Source organism: Bombus affinis, chromosome 15 (genome assembly GCF_024516045.1).
Source record: "Bombus affinis isolate iyBomAffi1 chromosome 15, iyBomAffi1.2, whole genome shotgun sequence".
In the NCBI taxonomy this organism is placed as follows: Eukaryota; Metazoa; Arthropoda; class Insecta; order Hymenoptera; family Apidae; genus Bombus; species Bombus affinis.
Window position 1 is genome coordinate 8,874,948 of NC_066358.1, and position 24,158 is coordinate 8,899,105.

At 35.3% G+C, this 24,158-nt stretch overlaps 1 protein-coding gene across 6 annotated transcripts in view; it reads left to right on the forward strand.

Moving 5' to 3' along the window:
• Positions 1 to 1,162: 1,162 nt before the first annotated feature.
• LOC126924670 (peroxidase-like) overlaps positions 1,163 to 24,158 on the forward strand; it is a 35,367-nt gene continuing 12,371 nt past the window's right edge. The window contains exons 1-4 of one of the 6 annotated variants that reach the window (XM_050739393.1): positions 1,163 to 2,164; positions 2,260 to 2,430; positions 21,709 to 21,852; positions 22,963 to 23,281. In XM_050739393.1, coding sequence (XP_050595350.1) covers positions 21,720 to 21,852; positions 22,963 to 23,281 — 452 coding nt within the window. In that variant the 5' untranslated portion in view covers positions 1,163 to 2,164; positions 2,260 to 2,430; positions 21,709 to 21,719. Of the gene's footprint in view, positions 2,165 to 2,258; positions 2,431 to 8,201; positions 8,596 to 14,094; positions 14,250 to 20,261; positions 20,554 to 21,708; positions 21,853 to 22,962; positions 23,282 to 24,158 lie in introns of those variants that run through there. The other 5 variants (XM_050739392.1, XM_050739390.1, XM_050739389.1 and 2 more) reach the window with 5 other exon arrangements.

Consider the following 24,158-nt stretch of genomic DNA (forward strand, 5'->3'; position numbering starts at 1 on the left):
TATCGACCACTCTAAGCTTTTGCGTTATATCTTGGGGTACAGCCAGTAAAAATCAAAATTTAAAATATTTCCTTTCCCCATGCGTAGGTTCTGCCATAAGCTGTAATCTCGTCTTTTGATTTATCTCCGTTGGAGGAGGTTTCCTTTGCAGTTTCTTCCGCTGCAAATACCTTCACTACCGGTCTCGGTCATTGTCCGTCGCCTGTACGCGGCTTCCCGGCGTAAACAAATCGACGGACAATAAAACAGACTGTCTGTTTGTATAATATGAAGTAACAATCGCCTATCTTTCTCCTACTTCGCTTTAATTAATGCCCTTGCTCGCCTGAAAGCACGCCGAACGATGCTGGCTCGCGTTGTCTCAAAACGCTGGAAGACATTTGGACATTTATGATATTCGGTTTTATCGAGGCAATCTGGCTTGCAGTCATCGATAGCGATGAGTTCGATGCTGTTAAAACTCCAGATCGCCCACCGTACGTCTCCTTCGCCATGCAATTGTACGAAGTAAATGAATAACTTTTCGACTTCTATCGACAGCTTTTGCTATCCTCGAGAGAGAGTAGCTTTCTTTTGACAATGTTAAGTATCTGTTAGTCATTCTCCATTTTCTACAAACTGCGTATAATATCTTTCTAAGCTATATTGTAAATTTTCTTATTGCAGACTTTGTCACTTGCTCGCGTTCAAACGAGAAGCGAGATATTTGCTATTATTTTATCGGGTTGGCCTTCCATGAAATGTAATTCTAACAATCAAGGGACAATAGTTACATGCTAGAATCAATGAAGTTATCATCATATTAATCCATAGCTAAATACGTATACAAATATTTTCTTTCTGTACTCTTTCTGTACTGTTCCACGCTATTACAAACTTCACAGAGTGTGCTATTTTTTTTTTTTTTTTTTTTTTATCGCGGACTGTATTCTAGCTTGCTCGAATTGCGCAGTGTTTTGACGCGATCTGTCGTCTTATTTTGTTATGCTGTTCCTCTTTGTTGTTGTCGCTAATCGAAACCGAAGAGTCAAAGCAGATTTATTTACTTACATACTTGTCCAACGTGCAGTTACAGATAGCGTATTAATTACATCGTTATAATTGACATTTCAATTAATTTGCTCCTTTGTTAATATACATCGAAAGTATTGCACAAAAAGTCAATGTATTTCATACGTCTATTGTATCCACTCGTCATGTACTTCTCGTCTATGTACACATCATAGGTTGTATTTACGACTTCTTGTAACTGATATAGATCTAAGCTAGAAAGCAAGGCGCTACATATTTTTTATCCCGTTTTAATCTTTAGGAGAACTCTCAACAGCACAAGGAAACAATTCATCGTTTTCCTACTTTTCGAGGAATAACACGCGTATTTCAACACAGAAGTATACACGTACAAGGATATTGTAATAAAAATGGCACAAAATGATATACAACATTCACATTAAAATTCCAATCCTACGTTAATCCCACGCAAATCCCAATCCCACGTTAATTTCGTGGAACTGAAACATGTCGATAAAAGATACGATTAATTGTAGAATTAAAATACTGTTCATTCAAATTTTCAATTTCGTAACCGCGATCTCTTCCTCGTGTATGCGATAGGCGAATAAATCAGACGTATTTTCCAGAATGATTAGCAAATAGAAGAAATATAGACACTTTTCTTCTTACGACTATGAAAACATCATTGTGCGAAATGTTCGCCGATAAAAAATTATAAAAACGTCTAGCGTCCTATCAATATCGTATACGTAGTTTACATTCATACAGATACATTCTCACTATCTATTGACCAACGATCTTTTATCCCCGCAATTCGTACCACCGAGCAAAAAAGCGAAAAAATAGTTGATGTTATTTCATGTTACATCGCCGAAAACGAGTCTCGAGATCCTGAAACAAAGTTCAAGTTCACCGTCTCTCCCTCACTCACGAGCACCAGCTTAGCATGGTTCGAGCGACAAGGGTTCGACTATCGTATGGAAATACGCAAACAGAAGACGAAGAGCCACGAACGTGGATGGTAAGACGATCGTTGAATTCTCCGATGTACATGAACTTTCTACCCGGGGTGGAGATCGACCCGGAACGACCCCGCGACGACCCCGCGACGACCCCACGACGACCTCGCGACGATCACGCTAAAAGACGAGTAAGTACACGATCCAATAACCAATGAGAGTGTCAGGCAGAGGCCCCGCTATCTAGAATCACTTGTTGGCCGATAGAGCTCGTCTTCGTATATAGTTGCAGTTGAAAAGCGAGGATCAGCCAGAGGCGCACTAGAGGTGGCACGAATACGAGCTGCAGTCTAATAGAAACTAACCAAGGTGGCTGAAATCGGTGGCGCAGATGAGCACGTCGTCGTGAACCAATCGCCAAGGTTTTCATTTTAAACCTCATCGTTATCGTACGACTGTGAGTACCCTTTCTATAATTCATCCCTGAATTTTAACGCGATCGCCTTGGCACTTTTGCTCGGATCAGGTCGGTTCGCCATCGATTGGATCTCTCCCGCGCTTTTAAAAAATCCTCCCCCGGCGGTAAATCGAAATTATACAAACTTAGAGAAACTACCGACGCGTTCGTATATCGCGGTATTATCATCGTTTTCGTACTGTTTACTATCGTAAATTTTACGCGAGATTACAGGATGGCGATCTACGTCTCGATCGGTGCATCGATGTGCGATTAAAATTTTGTCCCGATTTTCCCCGACCTCGTCCCGAGTGCAAGGAAAGTTTATTTGTGATCGATACGCTTTATATTTTATATTGTATCTATACAATGTTGAATCATGTATCCGCGTGTCTGCCCGTGACACACCTGTTTCTATATCGTACAAAAATATTTGTCATTTTTCGTTGGTTAAGATCATGGCATAGGAAACAAATTACCGGTTATAGAAAGCGCGACGAACTAAATTTTCGACTTTGCTGTAAGTTTCATATATATCGTTTCTTCGTAGTGCGGCTTTTAGTGGGCTAATTTTTCGGTCGGTGAAAGCAGATTCCTCTTAAGTTGACAAGAAAGTTGCATGTCTGATCGACAAAACCGTGCTAGACTATTCGTGGGCGGTAGTAGGAATGCGAATATCAATTTTGCAGTGACCGTCGAGTGACCTAGATTTAATAGTTATTTTTAAAAAACAGTAAAGCAACGGTGAACGTTGATAACGGAATATTATACATTACAGTTTCATTATGAATGACCATGTATCTTATGTTCTCCTGTTCACGAATAATGCAATTTATCACGCTTAAACAATTCTACATCGCTATCGTCTTGTTTCTTACGATGAAACATATTTATATAATATTATACGATCATTTTCACGGGTTTAGTTCAATTTGTAAACCAAAATTTATGGACTATTTTTAAGCAAAGGAATTTTCTAACGTCGATTTAGTCGAAGATCTACAGCGATTTAATATCAGAGTACGAACAATTACGAATAATACATATATACGTATCTGAAAGTCGAGTAAAGTTCAATACCATAGATAGAAAACATGTTACGAGCGAATGAATCGTAATCGAAACTAAAACCATCGAACGGGACAAAAGCTTGCAAAGACGATTTCTAGTCACGTTTCTGTTCCTGTTACTTTGTTTTTATCACGCGATGCTTAAAATACTAATGTCCGAATTCTATCGTTAATCGTAATTACGTTTCGCTACTCGTACAACCTTTTCATAACTCGATGGAAGGATTACTTTCCTTCGATCGTTTCCTGTTTTGGACTTTGGTGACCTAGAAAACGGAATTTTCACGCAATCACGTTGGAATATACGTTCTCGCATTCATTTTCAAATCAAATATTCCCGCTAAAAGTATTGTATTCGCTTTTATCGAACGAGCAGTATAGTATTCAGTTCTATGCTGTAAATAATAGGTGACGCGTTCATGGCATTTTCTCGGTCGTCATCGCACATTGTTATGCAACAGTGAATAGAATGCTTCTCGATAAACGAGGGCAAACAACAGAATACATCACTGCCAGCGTCAATTCATACTTTGAAAACATCGGAGAACTCTGATATTTCTAGCAGTTTAACAACAAAATGTATCAATAAGACATAAACATGGTCTTCGTTTACAACGATAATTGTTTATTGTTTTATGCGATAATGTTTCTATTAGAAATTAACAAGGTGATTCAGTTGGCCCAGAGATAATAGTCTTGATTATCTTGCGATAACAGTGATAATTATGTTCAATGAAATCAAATCAAAACAATGGCAAGAGCATACGTGTTAAAGTTATTACAATTATTATCTGCTCTCATAATTTTACCTGAAACAATAAAACAGCCATGCTAATGCTCGTATAATATTCTTAAATAATAATTTAAAAAATCTGAACTTGTAGAAGTGTTATCTGACTGTCCGTCGAAATTTTTATTTGAATAACAGATACATCGATGCACTATAAAATTCTACACTTAGTCGAAGCTTTTCATTCTCTCATCAATATAAATAATTATCGATAAATTAACAAAGCTTAACCCGTTCCAATTACTAAAAATAACGAGGTTGAAAATACGGCCACGTAGACGGTGAACGTCTACACATACATCTAGCCTACGGTATTTGTTACAGAATGATTAAACAGATGTAATGTATGTAACATGTGTCTCAAAGTAACTCAATTCCTTGGAAACATCGTTCTATCGAAGAGAGGATAGTTCTCCATTTATATCAATTAACTATTCGCTTAATAGGCATATTTCCGTTATGCGTTCTCTGTGCGTAAACAACCGTAATATTTGATTGAGAAATTTTTATAACAGTTTCGTCACAATTTCATGATTCATGTTAAACGATATCGTGACGTACCCATTTAAATATATGACAACACTTTAGTTTCGAGAAAGCTTTATCTTAAGCTTAGAAATAATGCTTATTTATTAATTGTCTCTTAAGAATGACGTTATTACCTAAATAATATGTTTGTGTAAAAATGGATTAAGATAGATTTGTCTTTTCCTGAGATCTCGTTTTGCGTTCGTTACATTTTTCGTAATATCAGTTGGAAACGTACTTATGCTTTTTCATTTTTCAAACGATTTAATTTCACAAGATCTTACGCCTTGCGCAATGGGCCAAAAATCGGAAAATACCAACACGTTATGCAAGGTGAATAGATCTCAACTATGACGAACGAATAATAAAACGGCCTGAGCTATGTGTTTGTAATATTTGTCACGTGCCAGTTTACAATGTACAAGCAGGAAATGTCTTGTGACAATCGTAAACCACACTGATTAGCTAATCGCAACTATATTTCTTCGGGCTTCTTCTGAACTCGATCTAAAGTTCCTCGCTGTGATACTGCTGTAATCTTTTGGCCTTGTTAAGTAGTTACACGCAGTGCACTTTACATAACGTTTTTTAAAAGTAAACGTCGATACAACTTCTTCGACATAGATGACTAAATATGCACATATTATCTTACGAGTTTTTCTGGCCACCTTTTGCAATAAATAGAAGAGCGTGTAGAAGTATGTCATCTTATAGAGATTTATAACACACGAGGCAAATTAGAAGCTTATTTTCTATGTTATTTTTGCAGCTCAGTAAAGTTTATTATAAGATATATATATATGTCGGAGATGGAGAGACACCGGAGCCTTCCGTCGAAAACCGGGGAAAAACCCCTAATATTGTAGTTTGGATTCCGCCATAGCCGTAGTTAAACAATCACCGTCCTTCAGCCCAATTGTAATTGCCTGCAATCTATGAGAATGAGTTTGGGTTCGAGATGACAACCAGTCACCGAACGTAGCCGCGGTCAAGGGACGAACATTTTCTAACAAAGTCATGGAAAAGTCTATAGCCCTCCATAAAAAGAAATAGTTGTAACGGCACTCGACAGTAAGCACACTAATGGTTTCTGTCTCATGGCTCGCCATAAGCAGACCCTATTTTATGGGTAGGTCAATTGCCGATCGTCGAGACATATTCGCAAAACATCTGCAGCCAGCCTAATGACCCGTCATAAGCCCTAAACCTTGATTAACGAAAATAGGCAAACAGTCTTTTCCGTGAAGGACACTTCCAAAGACTGATCAATTAACAACAACGGCAATTTCCCTCACTCTCCGAACGAAAACTTGTCTCCACGAATATAAAAGATTATATATATATTATATATATATTTATTATATATATATTATATATATATTATATATATTATATATATTATAATTATATATATATTATATATATTATATTATATATATTATATATATATTATATATATATTATAAATTATTATAAATTTATAAATTATTATATATTAAAATTATAAATTATTATAAATTTCATTATATATATATTATAAACATTATATATATATATATATAATGATAAAATTTCAACGTCAAATTAATTACCAAAAAGTCAATTATATATATCCATTTCTTTAATGATCAGCTGACCGATGACAACCTTTTTTTCTTTTAATTATATAATTTGTACTTTACAACTTGTCCAGTTGGACATTTGGTAAATTTTTCCAATTTAATTGCTAAATAACATGGCTACGTCCAGCGGGATACCATCTTCGAGTTTGACTACGTGACAACCTTAACGACAGAATGACATTGTAAAGACTAGATTTAAACTCAGATACAGAAAAGGAATTAATTAACCATGAGTCAGTCCTCGGTGTACTTGTGGTTATGATTATGCTACAATGTCTGTATTTGCAATATGTATTTAAATTTTAGTTATCTCAAGGTTCGTTAGAAATAGAACACGCACGCTTTTTCAAATTATGTACATACTAAAAAATTACCTCAAATATAGTTTTATTTAAACAACCGTTATCAAACGTTCGATAAAAACAAGGCAGATTTGAAAATTTCGTTTGAGCGCACAAGAAATTCAGCGATGGATGCAGACAAGAAACGGTAAAGATGCCGGCCGGTCGAACGAGCACGTGATACACGCGTGACGGATAACCATTCCGTACGATCTTCGTACGGTTCGTCTCGTCCTGTTCCCCTACCTTCCTAGGGAAACGGCCGAGTTTGCTATTCCCCTCCCCACTGTTCGGTTTTTACTGGCTTTTATGACGAGGTGGAAGAGCGAGCAATATAGGTAGAACAATCGTGGTTCGTTTTCGTTCGAACTATCCTCTGCACTACAAAAAGCACGCCACCTGGTAAATAGCGAACCTATATTCTTCATTTTTACAATCGTATGGATGGGATTCGCGAAATGCAGGAACTCGAACAAAATGTTCGGAAATGCTCGGGAATTCCACCGAGCAATGCGAATTTTTCATTTAGTCAGGTGTTTCGTTAGAATGTAGGCCATAACGCATAATACGGATATTTCTGTTTTATTTTTTCTAATTCTGTTGCTTGTAATTGACGCACAGACATAAGTTATCTACATAGAATGGTGCAATTAAACGCTTCACGAAGAGTTAACGCATAAAAAGTTCTATTTTCAAATGCGTAATAGATTATTGTCCCATCAAAGCGTATATTCTACAAATCTTATTCTCTCCAGAAAACAACTCTGACCCTGGAGTCCTGGAAAGAAATTTTATTGATGTGATTGTTATATTTCAATTGGAAGAGTTCTTGAGAAATTAGAAAACTTTTTAAGCGAAGTTTGTCTTGAAATTCATAGACAACATTTGAGCTCTTTACAAGTTTAATACTCTAGTTAAAATGCGACCCTCAACTCTATTAAATAAGTCATGGTCCATGATGCTTTACAATTAGCGATGCGTTCGAACCGCCTCAAACTGTGTCGAGCAAACAACAAAACAAACAGTTATATCGATTTCTAAACTCTTTTAGTTCGACAAGAATTTATAAACACTGCTCTATGATTCACGTTACCAAAGTTTAAATTGCAAGATTTCGTTTCAAGCTATAATCATGTTTGCGTTAATACTATAGCGCGAAGTTTCAATTTTACCATAATGCGAGACTTTAATCGTTGCTTAAAGTCATCGCTAGTACGATCGTTTGCAAGTGTTCGCGGTTTAACGTACCTAATTGATCTGTTTGAAAGCCTGCGAAACGAGAAATCGAATCGAACATTTATCGCCATCTGCAGAATGGCTTTTATTGTTGGTACGCATGAACATAGACACACACTGTAGTTCCATAGGGACAAGCGCATGCGCCCTGCAGGATAACGTTCTGGGCGAGGAAGAGGGGAGTAGCAGTATTCCACCGGGAGAGTCGAATTCGGGTAGTCGATCGTACAGGAAGCACTTTCAATCTGTGAGAGTTTGTTCATTATTTATTTTTTAAATTCAACGTTTCTCTGGTTGTCACTTACCGATTCTCTTTCCTATCGATCGTTCCGAATAATTAGTCCAATAATCAGTTGGTAAATAGTGGTTAAGAATTTTCGAGTCGCGTCCGAAAAGCGTTTTATCGATCGCACGGAAGACTAGCTCTGTTGTTGTTCGCCAATTTTCCAAAAAGTTAAAATTGGCGTAGGGCTCCAGCAGCCCAACTATTCTATCTTCAAACGAAAAAATGGGCGTGGACGTGTTCACCTTCCTGTATGAAAACTTGCGAGTCGATCATTTCAAGAAGTCATATTTAGGTAAGTTATGATTACTGTAATGTCGCCATTAGCGTAGGCATTGAATTATGCAGAAATTGGGAGCAACCATTAAAAAAAGAAATTCACACTGAAAGCGCGAAACTTCGTTCATACGTAAAGTGTAGCACTTTTTCTAATTTTAATTTAATTTTTCAGTGTAATTTTAGGAATATTTGTGTAATATAAACTTTATAGATAGTGCAAATTTGATTATGTGGAAAGTATATTTCGAAAACAGTGTTCTCCCGGTTCGGAAAATATGACGCGATAAAACAGGTAATTAAGGAAGTAGATTGATGCGAAACTGCAATTTTATGACGGTAGGTCGGGTAATCGTTAAAACCTTTCTTCGAATCGATGTAACAGTAGAGTGACATGGATGTGGATAGAAATGAGTATGTATGTATATCGTCTTCGTTGATTGGCATAAACAGATGGTACGATATTTGACTTTACTATAGGGATAGTGAACATTTAAAAGGTTGGTCAACATGTCGTAATCAAGAAAGTGTTACTAGTTACTAAGTGATGAGATATGTCGGTTAATTGTTGACAGGATTTAACGTTTTTTTTTTCTTTTTCTTTTACTTTTTTTTCTTAATTTTTATCATGCATATACGTATTACTACAGACCAGTTTGGAAGAATTACTTGAAAGAAAAAACGTTTGCATTTAACTCAAGATATCTATGTGGATTTGACATTTGATCGCTCCTATGTCAACAGACTTTCGTGTATTCAAACAACTTTGTTTAGAAACGAGGAATTCTGAAACCTATACGGCAAACTTTAGTATCTTACTATATTTTGCACAACAGAATCAAAACAATAAAATTCTAATCTTTTTAATAAACACGTTCAAATATACGTCTCAATTTCGTACATCCTTCTTGTCACGTGTGAGTTTATATTCTCAATTATTTAGTTTTAGCTACATTAAAATACGTCTTCAGATTTGAAATTTCATTGTATTAATGTATTATTCTATTATTAAGCATTAATTGGTTGTATTTGACGTATTAATATAGCTTCCTACATTTAGAAATTATTTACCGTAACATGTCTTCGTGGATTTGATGATAATATACAAAAATCAGATATTTAGTAATAACGCGTGTCATATTTACATAAAAAAATCTCGAAAACTTACACTGTAAATATTGATAAAGGAATACCTATATTATAAATAACATTTGATCAGTTGACCCTTGTTACTTCAATTTGTTATTCGACGTGGTAATTAAAATCTTAACTTTATATATAAAAAGTATCCTGCTGGGATCAGAAATGGTCACAGATCGTGGAATATCAAGCTGCTGCATCTGCACTTGCTCCGAATTTCCAATCAATACTCTGACGTTAAAATTCCGATAAGGATGCTTTGACGTCAGAAACAGAAGGTTAAAAGTCTCGTTTAATAATATGAAAGGGCAAACACATAAGTTTTAAACATAAAGTTCAATATTAATCATTGACTGAAGATTTAAATGCATAATATAAATTCTCAATTTTTTCGAAGAGTCATGAGAGTCAACCCGATAAGAAGTTGTATACTTTTATAATTTATGTTCATTATATAAATTGCTTGAAGTGAAATTCGAGAAATGAAAGTTGATTTGGTCATTTTTATGGAAAATTTCACGTCGATAAAGGAGATCGCGTAATCCACATAGCTTTTTCAGTTTTCAGTCATCGATTTTGATGTCGCTGTAATTTCCCTATTAATATTAATAGGTGTAGGATTAGACGCTAGGTTATTCGAACGGAAAATGTGCAAGATTTCTATTTCAGATATCGCTTTCACAGAAAGTAGACTTTCATCGAATACAAAGAAAATTAACGTAAAGAATTAAATTTAATTGGTAAATCTCTCGAATGTATATATAATTTTCCAGATAAAATTGATTGCCACATATTCTTTGCGTTCGGTGGATCTTAGTAGTTCTCTGTATTTCGATCGTTAATAAGTTATCGAAAAAGGAAGTGCCAAGAGGAATCCTAAAAGCGGTATAACGATTTCGCGAGTACACGCGAAAACGTTTTATGATATTTTCAAGGTTAACTTTTAAAATATCAAATGACGATATTTTCAAAATGAAATAGTCTCGTTTTTCAAGTAACGAAACGTAGGATATGCTTTCATAAAATTCATTTACAGTTTGAGTATGAACTTCCGTTAAACTAGTTGCTGTTCTTATTTGATTACAAATATTCTTGACCAACGATTCCATAAATTTTTCAATTTTCTTAATTGAACGTCATTGCCGTAGCCTTTGTACCAAGAGTTCAATTGATAGACACACTCGTGATTCGTGACTCTACTTATTTCACTTCCAATTGATTTAACACTCTCTTATTTATAACTGCGCTCGTCTCATAGACGCATTGATCTAGTAACACAGCCCTTAATCCTTATTCTTAATTTAACATTACAAAACAATTTATTTTCCACGAAACAAATATCACAATCTATTAATTTTGTATAAGAAGAGTATAATAAAATCGAAATAAGAAATATTAGATTTATTATTTAGTACCGATTTTAACCGTTGTATCGTATGGGTAACTACTAGGTTTTGTAAGGAAATAATAGGTACACAACATGTTTCGTTTTATAATACTTTTGGGACAATCTAATAAATCGATTTGTATAGCGAGTATCCATTTGTCTACTTAATTCTGCTCCCTTGTGTAAATACCGGTACCGTGCAGGACAGATAGGCCTCAGTGAAAGCAGTGGAAAAGTACCGGGTCGTTAGTAGGGTACCATAAACTTGCCATATACAGTCTAAGGGTTTGGAAGGGTACCTTAGAGATAAAAGAAAGACAATTTTGGGCACAGATAGAAGAATGCAGAAATTACAATACAGCTTTGTCAGTAATTTGGTTCAATTAGACCAGAGATCCTGGATTTATAATATTGTTTACTTTTCGTATCTACAAATGCCTCGGTGAAATTAGTATGCAAATACCTTTTCAAACAAATATATATGTATTTTTAAATATAGGAAATTAAGGAGAGAGAATCCTTAAATTAAGTGAGAGAAGTGAATTGATTTATGATAGTCGAATACAGGACAATGCTAAAGTTTTTACGCGAATCTGAAATATGTATTTCTGCTGAAAAATTTTCTAGGAATTTACTTTGAGACGAAATAAATTAAATACAGGGCGTAGGAGATTAACGGTCATCTGACCATGAAGAATAATCATCCATTTGTTATAAATCGATGATTTATTGCCAATAACTGTCGAGAATATACAAATTCTTGTTTCTAACGGGACTCAAAAAATTTTCAATTCATCAGTCGAACCCAAACGAATTTCTAATTGAAAGAATGAATGGACAGTTTGCGCTTAACGGTATTTTCGTGCAAATTGAAAGCACAGTAACAAACATTTACGAGCAAACTTTTGATTTCGTGTCATGTTGAAAGATAACTTATGGAAGTTGTAATTTTTCACGACTTTGTTTTCAAACAAAAACCGATAAACTATTGGGTTTATAAAAACTCGAGTGCTTCAGCTAAGCTCAAACTCGAGAACTCGCAATAACAGCGACCACGTGAAAGCCGCTCTCAATTTCACGAAGCAAGAATGATATCGATTATCACTGCTTTAACTACGTACCCAACATCGATCGATGACACGCAAGAATATTCTTAATTATTAGGGATTCGAATCGTTTTTCGAAGACGTCATATCATACGGAACACGTGTTTCCACATCCCCGTTTAGTAAACAGAAAATCATGCGACGAAGAATCGGCCAGCGATAACCTGGAACGGCTGGAACACGCTTACGAGTTGGCATGCAGCGAGAAACGAGCGGTGGGGAAGCCGAACGAGCACGTGTTCATCGAGTGATAGAAGTCTTTTTCTTCGACCGAATAAGGTGACCCTATCCTGATAGTGGGGTCTGGCGAATGAACGAGCGAGCGAGTAAACACATACACACTTGCACGGGCAAGTCGTAAAATCAAGAGAATGACTAGCGCTAGCAAAAGGAAGACGGAAAATTTATGTTGTACCGTAATGTATGTACGAGGGAGAAAGGAATAAAAAAATCTAGAGATTGTAGTTAAACAAAGATAGAAATATGCAACGTGCAGATAGATGAGCGCAGGTATAGCAGTGGTGGGAGTTGATCATCGCTTGCATGTATCGTGCGTAAGAGAGAAATCGAAGTACACGAGCGAACGAGTGGAAGCATGATAAAATGTGGAAGGTTGGTTATCGTACGTGTGCTGTCTGCGCGCACGCATGTGTATGTGAAGGGAGCAAGAGAGAGAAAGAATGAGAGAGGGAGCGAGAGAGGGGCTAAGGAAGGATTGAAAGAGATTTATGCACGATTTTGTATACACGATAGATCTTGCGAAGATCGCTAAGGTAAAGAAAGATAGTAGGAGCACAAAATTTTTCTTAGAAAAAGAAGAGTCACATAAAGACGTATGTAGTATAAACGTGTGCGGGATACCGACGGAGGCGAGAGTAAGACAGTCCAAATGCATGGAACGCAGAATGAAAAAAGCAAAAAAGTCACATAAGTTGCTGAGTGTAAGAGGAGGATGCCATGAATTTGTAAAGGTACATGCGCAATTACATAACGTGCAAACAATCCTGCATTATCTAAAACATTAAACGGGATATAATTATGCATTATAACTAATAGCATCATAGAGCATGAGAAAATTTTTGATTTATAACTTATACTATTTTTAGGAACACAAACTTGCATAGTGCAGTCATCTTATCAGTGTGTATACACCTTAATGCACGCGCTTGAACGAGCAAACAAGAGAGAGACGTGCGCCTGTACGAGCGAATGAAACGGAAATAGTATAAGCTTGTTGCGATAGTATAGAACGTTTCGTGAAGGAAAAAAGGACAAAATTCCCATAAATATATGAACTTCGGAGCAAGACAAGCGTTTAACTACGATGCGTTACTTTCAACAAACGAAAGAGCTTCAGATTAGTCTGTAAGAAACGTTCTCGTGTAATCCAACGTATAGAAACTCTGAAGGAGCGAGAGAAAGAGGGGGGGAGAGAGAGAGAGAGAGAGAGAGAGAGAGACGTTCGTGTGGAGTGTAAATGAGAAAGATGGAGCACTGTGAGAGTGTGTAAGATTCTGAATGTGGTAAGCGGGCACAAGAGAGGGGGGAACATAGAAAAGAAAGAGACGATAGAGAGAATTCTGCAGTCTGTAGCGCGGTGTCGTGCTCGCGTTCAGTTTCCTTTGCTAACTTGGATACCGTTGAATCTTTGGTTCATCTTCAGTAGCTAGTTTTCGTGAGCGCAGCGCGTCCGCAAATATTTTTTTCACTCGTGTGAGTTGTCAGAGGTGAACGCACCTGTACGAGCAGCTTTCAACGAGAATCTATCGTAGAAAGTTTATGAACGAAATCGCTCTAATTCGTTGAACTTGACATTTTATCGAAAGAGAAATATCTTCAATTCGTCGAGTAATTAATCGGATTCGTGTTGGCGCGAGAATTACCAAAGATTCGCGTTGAATGTGTGGAACGTATCGTTTCTAACGCGAACACAGCTGTCCCGCTTTTGCGTGTTGAAAATGTTCCTCGTTGTGCCGGCCGACAACAATCGTTGGGCTTATACGATGCATGGATTGGAGAAGCCTATGGATCACGTGTCCGGTAATGTTGTGTTATATTTTTGATATGCGACGGTCATAAACGATTCTTATTAGCCGGTATACTTACATAGTATGTGTTGTACTACATGTAAGAAATTTTTATGGCTCTTAGTGGTTCTTTTGCGGCCTTTAATGCATAAACGAACGAAAATTGTAAATAACATTTTAGGTACTATCGGTGAAAGATATATGTATGTATATAGCAAGGTCATAAAATTAACCAGGCTTGGAAGTACAACATAGATACATACACCGCTTTTGAACGCAGAAACAGAATTTCTACAGATCTAAAAGGAGATACCGATGGCCAAAGCGCATAGATCTTAGCTGCGGCTAAATCAATCGATGCTCTTATTTAAAGTTTTAAATTACGATCTCAGAATGCTTCTCGCGTAAAGAAATTCAGACAGTTGTTAACCAGTGTAGATAATTCTCGCGGGTTGAGAGATAGTTGTTAGCAATATGGCATTCATATAGAATATAATTACTTATTTTCTAGGGTATTGCACTCATTCAGCTTATGCTTATATTATTTTAACAGTCACTGCCATCATATTATTGAATGCAAGTCACCAAAATGGTAAATTGGCTATCTGTATGACTTACGTTATTATCACAAGTAAAAATGGAATATCAATTTATCTAGAATATGTCAAATACGTATTAAAACGTAAGCCTGCTGGATGAAAATGAATAGTAATATTGATTGCTCTTATCAGCAGTGTTATCTAGGTCAAGCTACAAATTTTTAAAACACTCGATTGTTTATCAATGTTATGGCTGTAGGATCTTAACGTAATACGAAATATGACGTAGAAAATAAGATCTTTGACTCGTATGACTCACTCGTAGGAAAATATTGTGACTAATTATGCAATAAAATTGAAACTTTTTGCTTAATTCAGTATGAGATATAACAAATTCTATTACGATCATTTGACTATCTGTCTTAAAATTATCTAATTATTGAACTGTTTCAAAATTAGCTAACTTTTTAACCATCGTTTTAATTATCCGTTTAACTAGTTAAAACGTAATAAAAACAGTGACATGTTATTATTTAAATGGAACACTCAGCCGAGAAGTAAATTGTCATGTTATTTTCAGAGAGTGAAAATAATTTTCTAGAAAAATACAATACGTAGCAAGAAGTTTATTGGTGTACACTATCGTATAACAGAAAAATGTGGTAATAGAAATGCGGAGTAATGTAAAAGATTTGCAAAATATTTTTACAAGATGCACTGTAGAAACGATTAAATATTTTATCCATAGAATATCTGGTATGAAGCAGTAGCAAAGACAAGATGTTTGAAATATTAATTTTACAACTTATAGACCACATAAATTAATAAAATTTTGAATGAAAAATATGTGCAATCTGTCATTATTATACATACACATATGCAAGAATATAATTTGAAATATGAAAAAAGTATATAGGAGAAGATATTTAAACAAAAAATTTTGTAATACACCTGACGTGCATTTTGCATTAGTAAATATGTAGCCAAGCAATTTCAATGCGATATACAAACATGCAATGAAAAGAATATCTTACCACGTTACCTATGACTTGTTTTTATTCGACTAGGAATGTATTCTTCCATTGCTTTTTTTTTAGAAATTTTCAATGATTCTGAAAATTAATTTCTCTTAATATTAATGTTGAAAAGCTAGTCAGCGATAGTACGTAATTATTCATTCGAACCTTTCAAATGACTATTTTCAATTATCTTGCGTATTTCCCAGTTGATATCATTAAAATATGAGATCTATTCCAACAGCAATCTACTTCATAGAATCGTTTGTTTTAATTGATATTTTTCTCAAGCTTTAGATATATTTGTGCTTGGATAATACGTAGTTCTTATCTGTATAGGAATAAGAAGTGCTCTCTTCAGAAGAACAAATATCTTTAGATTATATGGAAATCTAAATACACGTACAATACAATTCATACTAGGTAAACTTACAATATCTTTTTCAATGGGTGATTATAGTAATTGTAGGTAACAAAAAATGTGAAAAATCCGCTACGAATATTTCAAGCAAACGAAGATAATTTTTATTACGTTTAATGAACGAATCGTCAAGTGTTACAACGCAGTGTTGCTTAAAGTAATTACATGATCGAGGCTTTACGTGACACGAATAATTGCAAGATATTGTAATATCAAGTAGGCATTACATTTGTTTGTTCGTTTATCCTTGGAACTTTGAATTTTCAATATATTCTATATGTTTAATAGTGGTCGAATTACAAGCTTTTTCGAAGTATAATAAAAGAAGGAAAACGAATAAATAAAGAAAATATGATGAATTGTTCGGTTCAGTAATTTGCATGTAAGAAAAATATTTGTGCCAGTTGTCGTTCAATATTCATTACGCTGGATGCGTCGTAGAATATGCTGGATTCGATGTGTCGAGCAATACAAACGAGTTATCTCAAATGCGTTATACAATACCATCTCGGGAATTAATTTAAATTACTTAACAACAAATCAGTAACTGTATGCATAGAGCTTATGGTTCGTTATAATGCAATTATTGTCGGATATTTCCAATATTTACTCGGTGCTATGACGTAACGAGACTCGATTTTAAAACGTTTGACGGGAAACAGGCGTGGAGATCGCGTTTTACTGGAATACGAGGCATCTCGCAAGTTATAAATACCTCGCGAAATTTTCTTAAAGGTCGGGGTAACCGATGAAAAGAACGAAAGGTGAGTTTGCATAATCGTATCTGGCTCGTGAATCAGTTTTCGGTCCTGTGTTGTGAATCGAAACGCGGGGGTACAGGGTGGCTCGATTCCAAACAGTACTTCCGAGTTCGACTCTATTTTCGTTCTTGCGAGGGCGAGAGTGACGGTCAGGGTGCGTAGCCTCGAATGAATCATCCTGTACTATGACCATGCTAAATTTAAATTCGACTACTTTCGTTGAAATGTTATTTTAATGACAAAGATGTATTTACCTTTAAAGAGTGAGATAGGGGAGAAGGAAGAGGATCGAGTATAGTTTCTTTCAGAGGTACCATGGTACATGGCCCATGGTATATGTTTTCAGAGTTTACATTGGCACGAACAGGAAAATAGAGGCGATTAGATAATAATTTGGATGTATACGTATGACGGAGAAACTTTTGGTATTGAAACTTTGATATTTTACTTACGTTTTACGAAATGATGATAGTAGCGAACGGTATTAACGATAGTAGCGAGAAAGAAGATCGTTGATTTCAGGTTTTTCACTGCTCTTTCATATGGATTATGCTATTTACGCTAAACTATTTTTGGGATCCTATCTTAAAGAAACAGCTAGATCGTTCATTCTGGAAAATGCTCAATTTACGCTTATTTATAACGCTGTTCCAGTAAAAGATTGCTATTTCCCGAAAGAGAAGCGAGATATCGAAATTGAATCGGTAGCAGTTACATCTAACGTTTAAAATTTATGTCCTATGTATGTATCTTAGTTTATTTTGGCTTAGAAATAGGATTTGGTTTGCATTTCTTCGTACCCATTCATCTCAATCATATATTTTTCCTATGTCTAACGTGTGGTAGAATAAGAAAATAGAATTTGTAATGTAGCTCATTCATAGTCACGGAAGTTCAATATTTGACTTCTTTCCTCATAGAAAATTTACTTTTATCTATCAATTGTTTATGGAAGACTTGAGGCGTTTAGGCATTCGTACGAGAAGATGTTTAACCTTTATTCTACATTTTTTACACCTTCTTCGTACACGGAACGTGTTATTTCAATCTTACGAGCTGTGGCTGTCCTAGAAACAGTAGTTGTTGCTATACAAGAGTAGTCAGAGCCAGACGTTAGAACCGTGAAGTATAAAGTGAAAGTGAAAACCGTGCAAGTTGTCTACGCAAATGCGTGAATTAGCATCCGTATGATCTGAATAAGACAAAAATCAAGTAGATACATACCTATGAAAGTAATCCATTATGTCAATATCGTTCTCTATCAAAGTTTTATGAAAAATGGTAAATTTTATGTATTTCTTTTTATTTTTATAATCGTTCGAATTTTTCCGTGTTATCGCTACAAGTATAACAAACAGTTACGTTTCATTGGTGCGTGTTATTGATTGTTGATCGATGTTTATATACATAATACGGCTGAATGGTAAATTCCGCTCTGGTTTTATAATGGTTAATTCCATTCCAGGATAATTGATATCTTGATGATAGCGGCGATATCAGTAAGTTGAAAAATACACTTTGTTCTAGTATATCATAAAAGATATAGTACAAGTATTCTTGTATTGTTTAGGTATCAATAAATACAGATCGACATAAAAGTATTTACTTTGAAGATATGAAATAAAAAGTACATTGGATAATTGGTTTAGCGTTAAGCTTCGACACGATCTTTCCTTTTTCAAACATTACATGTAAAATACAATTTATTGCTACGCACGCGTCGGACAGGCAAAATCAAAGGGAATAATTTTAGATTTTTATTTGTTTCGAGATGTTTCTTCGTCTTTTTTAAAATCAGTATGCGGTTGTAGAACTTTTCCAGTTTTTTTAAAGATATACATAAATATTATGACGAAACTCTCGAAAGCGCGCAAACATTTAAAGTATCTATAAATTACTAAAAAAAAAAAACTCTGTAATTATTTAGAAGTCTTGCCACATCACCGACTTCGATGATTCTTGAATATGTCGTAGAAATCAACATTTTCAACAACTTTTCACATATACATGAAAATATTTTTGATATCTTTACTTTGATGCGCGTTGAGTGCCGTTTAGGGTTTCGATTAGACTTATGCATATACCGGCACGATTATATTACGTGTTTACAACACCATGAGTTTACGATCTCGCGTTTCATTCTGTCTGTAAACACAGAATGAGTCAAGAGAAGATTTTTAGTTACGCATAACAGATATTCGAGCGGAGTAAAAAGTTCAACCTAAACCTAAATCGATACAAGTCATCGAGCTTCTTCATTTCACTCGAAATTACTGGACGGAAATTACATCGAGACTTTTTTAACCGCTAGCCGGCATAATGATCTATATTGTATTAAGTTTGAGTTAGGTACGAGCCAACATTAACTACAGTCGCATTTCTTTCTTATCTGCCTTTCACAAATTGAAACTTGAGATATGTAAATTCCAGGCATATAATGTGTATATGTAATTATGTCTGTAGATAAGTCTAAGCCAAACCTAAGCGACATCCAACGCGTATCAAGGTTACAACGCAAAAATATTTTCATGAATATCTCGAAAACTAAGGCTGAGCGGGGAATTATATGCGCGGGAAAAAATTGTTCAGAATGTTGATTTCTTGAACGTATTAAAAAATCATCAAATCGGCGAGGCGATAATACTTTTAAATAATTGCCAAAAATTCTACTTACGTACATATGTGATTCTGTGCGACTACATTTGCACACTTATCGTTTTAACGTTTTGTATACGCATATTATGCTAATCACGTAGCCACTTGTGAATGAATCATTGATCGGTAATGTTATCAATATCAGTATCCCAACACGGTTCTATTATAGTCGCAATTATAAGAATTTGGAAGCGTTATAATCGTAACACGCTGCTCGGATTCTATTTTCGTTCGAGTCGGATCACCTGCAGATTACGAAACGGCAGGAAGATAAATGAGAAAATGGAAAATAATAGGATGTATAATGACTTGGAGCTGTGAAAATATATTAGCAAAATACGAGACGCAAATAGAATAAAGGCGCCACAGATTTGCGATTGTTGTTTCGTATGTATGTCGATTATGAAGCGTCATTAAAGTCAAGGAAGTATCAAGAACGTAGAAACTGTGCAATTAGGAATCGAATTGCGTAGTGTTGGAAATAACGTGGCATGAAAAATGCTCCACTGGAAAATAAACGCAGTATTTATCTCACAAATCTCGAACCTACACTTTCCTGATAAACGTGTAATCAAACACATAGATCTCGCACGTCGATCTTCTCTATGGTATAAATAGAAAAGAAAAAAATGTTCCAATGGTAGTTCTACGAAAACAAGCCGCCTAGACAGTCGATTCATCGATTTTATGCGAATAGTAAAGCGAACAAAATTGACAGTAGAGGTAGCAGTGTGCGTGTCTCGTTCTTTTCTTCGAAAATCATTGCCAGTGGAAATAGCGAACGTTTCAACGAGTTTCACCAACTTAAATAAATTAGAAGACTTTGATGTCTTAGGAAATCTGTATGTTTCAAAGTAACCGGTCGTTTTATGCAATTATTTATGGTTTCATCACGGAGATGTTTGCACGGTTCATTTCAAAAGTCGTAAGTAACATTTCGTGAATTACTATCGTTTTTTGTTTATATTTTCTTGTAAGCGAAAACTGTATGACGACACTAAAACTGTATGTCATACACGACGATGATAAGAAATCTGATAATGATTTGTTTTTCTCTTTAATTTTTTAAACCTATTTATATATTTACGAGTAAGTCGTAGCAATTACATAGAATAATAATAGTAAACGCAAGGTAATCTTAAATAAAACGTATTGACGATTTAATTTTTTTAATCGATAGGATCTTCAAGCGTTTCGATTCGACAGGCAGATCGAACCTCGAGGTTTCGTTGGTAAATAATAGCTTTCGGTCCTCTAAGTTCTAAACTTGCGACTATTTGATCCACAGAATTGGTAGCATATCGCGATTATCTTGTTCGTGCCACCTATTTTGCTTGATATTACAGTATATTTGATAATTAAGCTTTGACGTTTAATTTCAGTCTCTTATCATATGTTATAAAAAAAAGACGCTCATTGGAGCTCATAACAACTGGAAATTAATATAGAAAACAACATTCTATAATTATGCCGACAGCTTCGAGTTTCACTTCGTGCTTACGTGTTTACGCAGAATTAAGCGACGTACATCTTTTGATAACCTTACTATCAATGACGTCAATGCCCCTTCAATCTTTATTTCCTTATCTTAAACAAAAAAAAAAAAAAAAGAAGAAAAAAGAAGGGACGAAGTAAATAATTTCTAAAACTGTAGTTATTAATATAATTTACAAATTCAATTAATTTTTGACGACGTTTTTATATCGCGCTATCTCAGCATACGATTGTCAAGCTGAAAGTATACGTTCGATCGAATCGCGTCTACCAAATACAGAAGAACCGGACAGTGACAATCTCGTAAGAACGGCAATTTGCCAGAGCCGTTTCAACCGATCGATCAATTAATCTCTGCAACGAACCTTAAGCTACTAAGCTATTCCAATAAACGAGATTTATCGCTCTAAACGTAAACACCCTGTTACACGAAATTGCTCGACCGACCATTTTGCAACGTATTTTCGCAATAAAAAAAATCAGTGTTTTCAGTTAGTTTTGTAAGTACGATCGCGTATGCGTTGAATCATCGGTGAAGAAGTCTTTGTAGCGAATAAATAACGAAAGATCATTTGGTTCTGTGCAGCTGGAGGACTAATGGCGGGTTCCGTGGCTACTTTGGCGATTCTCTGGGTGTCTCTGCAAACCATGGGATTCCTTGGGAATTCGCACGCGATCGGTGCCTATAAATTGCCGATGTCTGTGCAGAACTACCTTGCCAGTTACACAGGTAGGTCGTCCACAGTTTTTTTTCTACCTTTTGTTCTTTTCGTCGACGAAGAAAGTTTTGATCCTCTGGTCGAGTAACCAATACCATCGGTGGTGAATTTTATCGCCAACGTCGAGCAGTACGACTATACTTAGCCCACCTAAGCCCATAGGCGAATGTCTTGTAAATATATTTTAACAAAATTGATCAATGCTGTTGTGAATTGCATTTTTGAAACATTATCGAAACATAAGTACAGAGTTGTATTTGATAATTTTACAGCTATTACCGTTTTATCAAATATTTCATTTTTAGGTAAGATCACTTATTACAGACAAATGTTTAGTTCAACGTACATTAAATTTAATACTTAAACATTTTTAACCATCGTCTTCATAATTTTTCTTATATAAAACTACTTATGGTGTTTTAATATGCATTTACGAAGTTACTATTATCAAGCAGCTGCAACGCTTTTTATTGGTTTTAATGAACTTTCTTTTTAAAATAAATTTATAAGCATTTTAACAAATAACGATTCTATCCTTCTTCTCTATTTATAAACAAATATATACTGAACACAATAATCACAGTAAATTATATCCGTGTTTTACAGTTTGAGATTCTATCGAGTCTATACATAAAAGTTACTTCAAAAGATCAATTTATATGTGTTTTATAGTCTATACATCTAAATTTATCTCTATTCTATTTGGAAAACCTTTGAAAAATTAAAGATCACTCAACTTCGCTATTGCAATCTTTTTTATGTAATATAATATTATAAATAAATAATTCTCTAATATTATCAACAAATAATTCTTTCTGTAACATTCGTACATTAGATCTCTTCACGATTACAAAAAAGAAGATACATGATCATACCACACGTAAATATTATCAGAACATAAACAGCCTCTCTAACGATTACACCTACGTAGTTTATTATATTTGCAAAATTCTGCTGAAACGAAATAATACAGAAGACATATATAATGTACTTTTCCTCCTTATGTGTCTTCGATAAGAAATTCATTGAAAATCTTGCACCTTAAATTAAAGCACGTTGCACGTTAAATCGCGACCAACACAGTTGAATTGACTGAACCCATTTCACCGACGTTTTTAAAGGTATCCTTTCAGGTTTGCCGATGTCGAACGACCCTTACGAGGGTGGCGTCGTAGACACAGGTCGTTTCCATAATCGACGTTACCCTCACATTGACGAGGCGGTCTTGAACAACTCGATCACTTTCGCGCAAAGCTTGATCGATCGTATGAGCACCCTCGAAAGGAATATCGCGAATGCTGGCGTCGAATTGATGGCTCACACGCCGGCTGGAAAACAATTCCTTGATTCATATCCTTCCGAGGATGCTTTCGAGAGAGGCCTCGACGCCATTGTGGCGATGAAAGCTTCGTCCTATCTCCTTCATCAGAACTGTCGCAGGTAACATACATCTCTTAGGTCAAAACTCCTTTCGATTGACTATTACGACTCTGTAGGATGTTTCATTACTGGTAAAAGTCCACTTGTGCATGAATTCAGCGTTGAAAAGTGTTTGAAACGTTCCTTCTAAATAAATCACGGCTTTGTTTTTGTTCAGTGTTTACCGATCAATCGCGGCCTTTGGCAGTTTCAAAGGTAAGATCCGACGAGTCGATCTTCCGCAGATTTTTCGAGCGAAATTCGAGTCAAGTCGTTGCGTAGAACGTTTAGCTGGAGCTGAAATTTTATATCGCTGTTTCGATCTCTGAATGTTTTTAAACGCGTTAAATTTATTTTTTGCCTTCAGCCATTATGTCCGCTGCTCCTTACTTTTCAACGCTGAACCTTTCGTTAAAGTAGATTTTGTTCGTAAAGAATCACTTTATTTGCTATATTATCTGGAAGAAGGAGGAAATTGTGCAAAAGGAAGACTATTTTTAGAAGGAAAATGGTTTCGTACTGTTTGAACACTTGGTATATACATATGGTATACATGGTTTATTGAATATTGAATTTTACTCTGCTATCTGTGTACGGTAATTGTTTGCATTTCATTTCATTGAATACATACCCATTATCTGGGATGCAAAGTAAACATAACATATTCTATACACCATAGTCTGAGATCGAAATAAGTCCAGTGGGATAACTTAAAATAACTTTTTATTTTACATAGTAAATAAAATATATAACATCGTATCTTCCTACGTCGTATTTTCAGATCATAATACGATCAAATCAAGTATTACTATCGAAACGATGCAATACCAAGTGATGTAAAAGCTAAAGATATGAATACTTCTTAGTACAATCGAAGAATTTAGATTTAGATATCTCG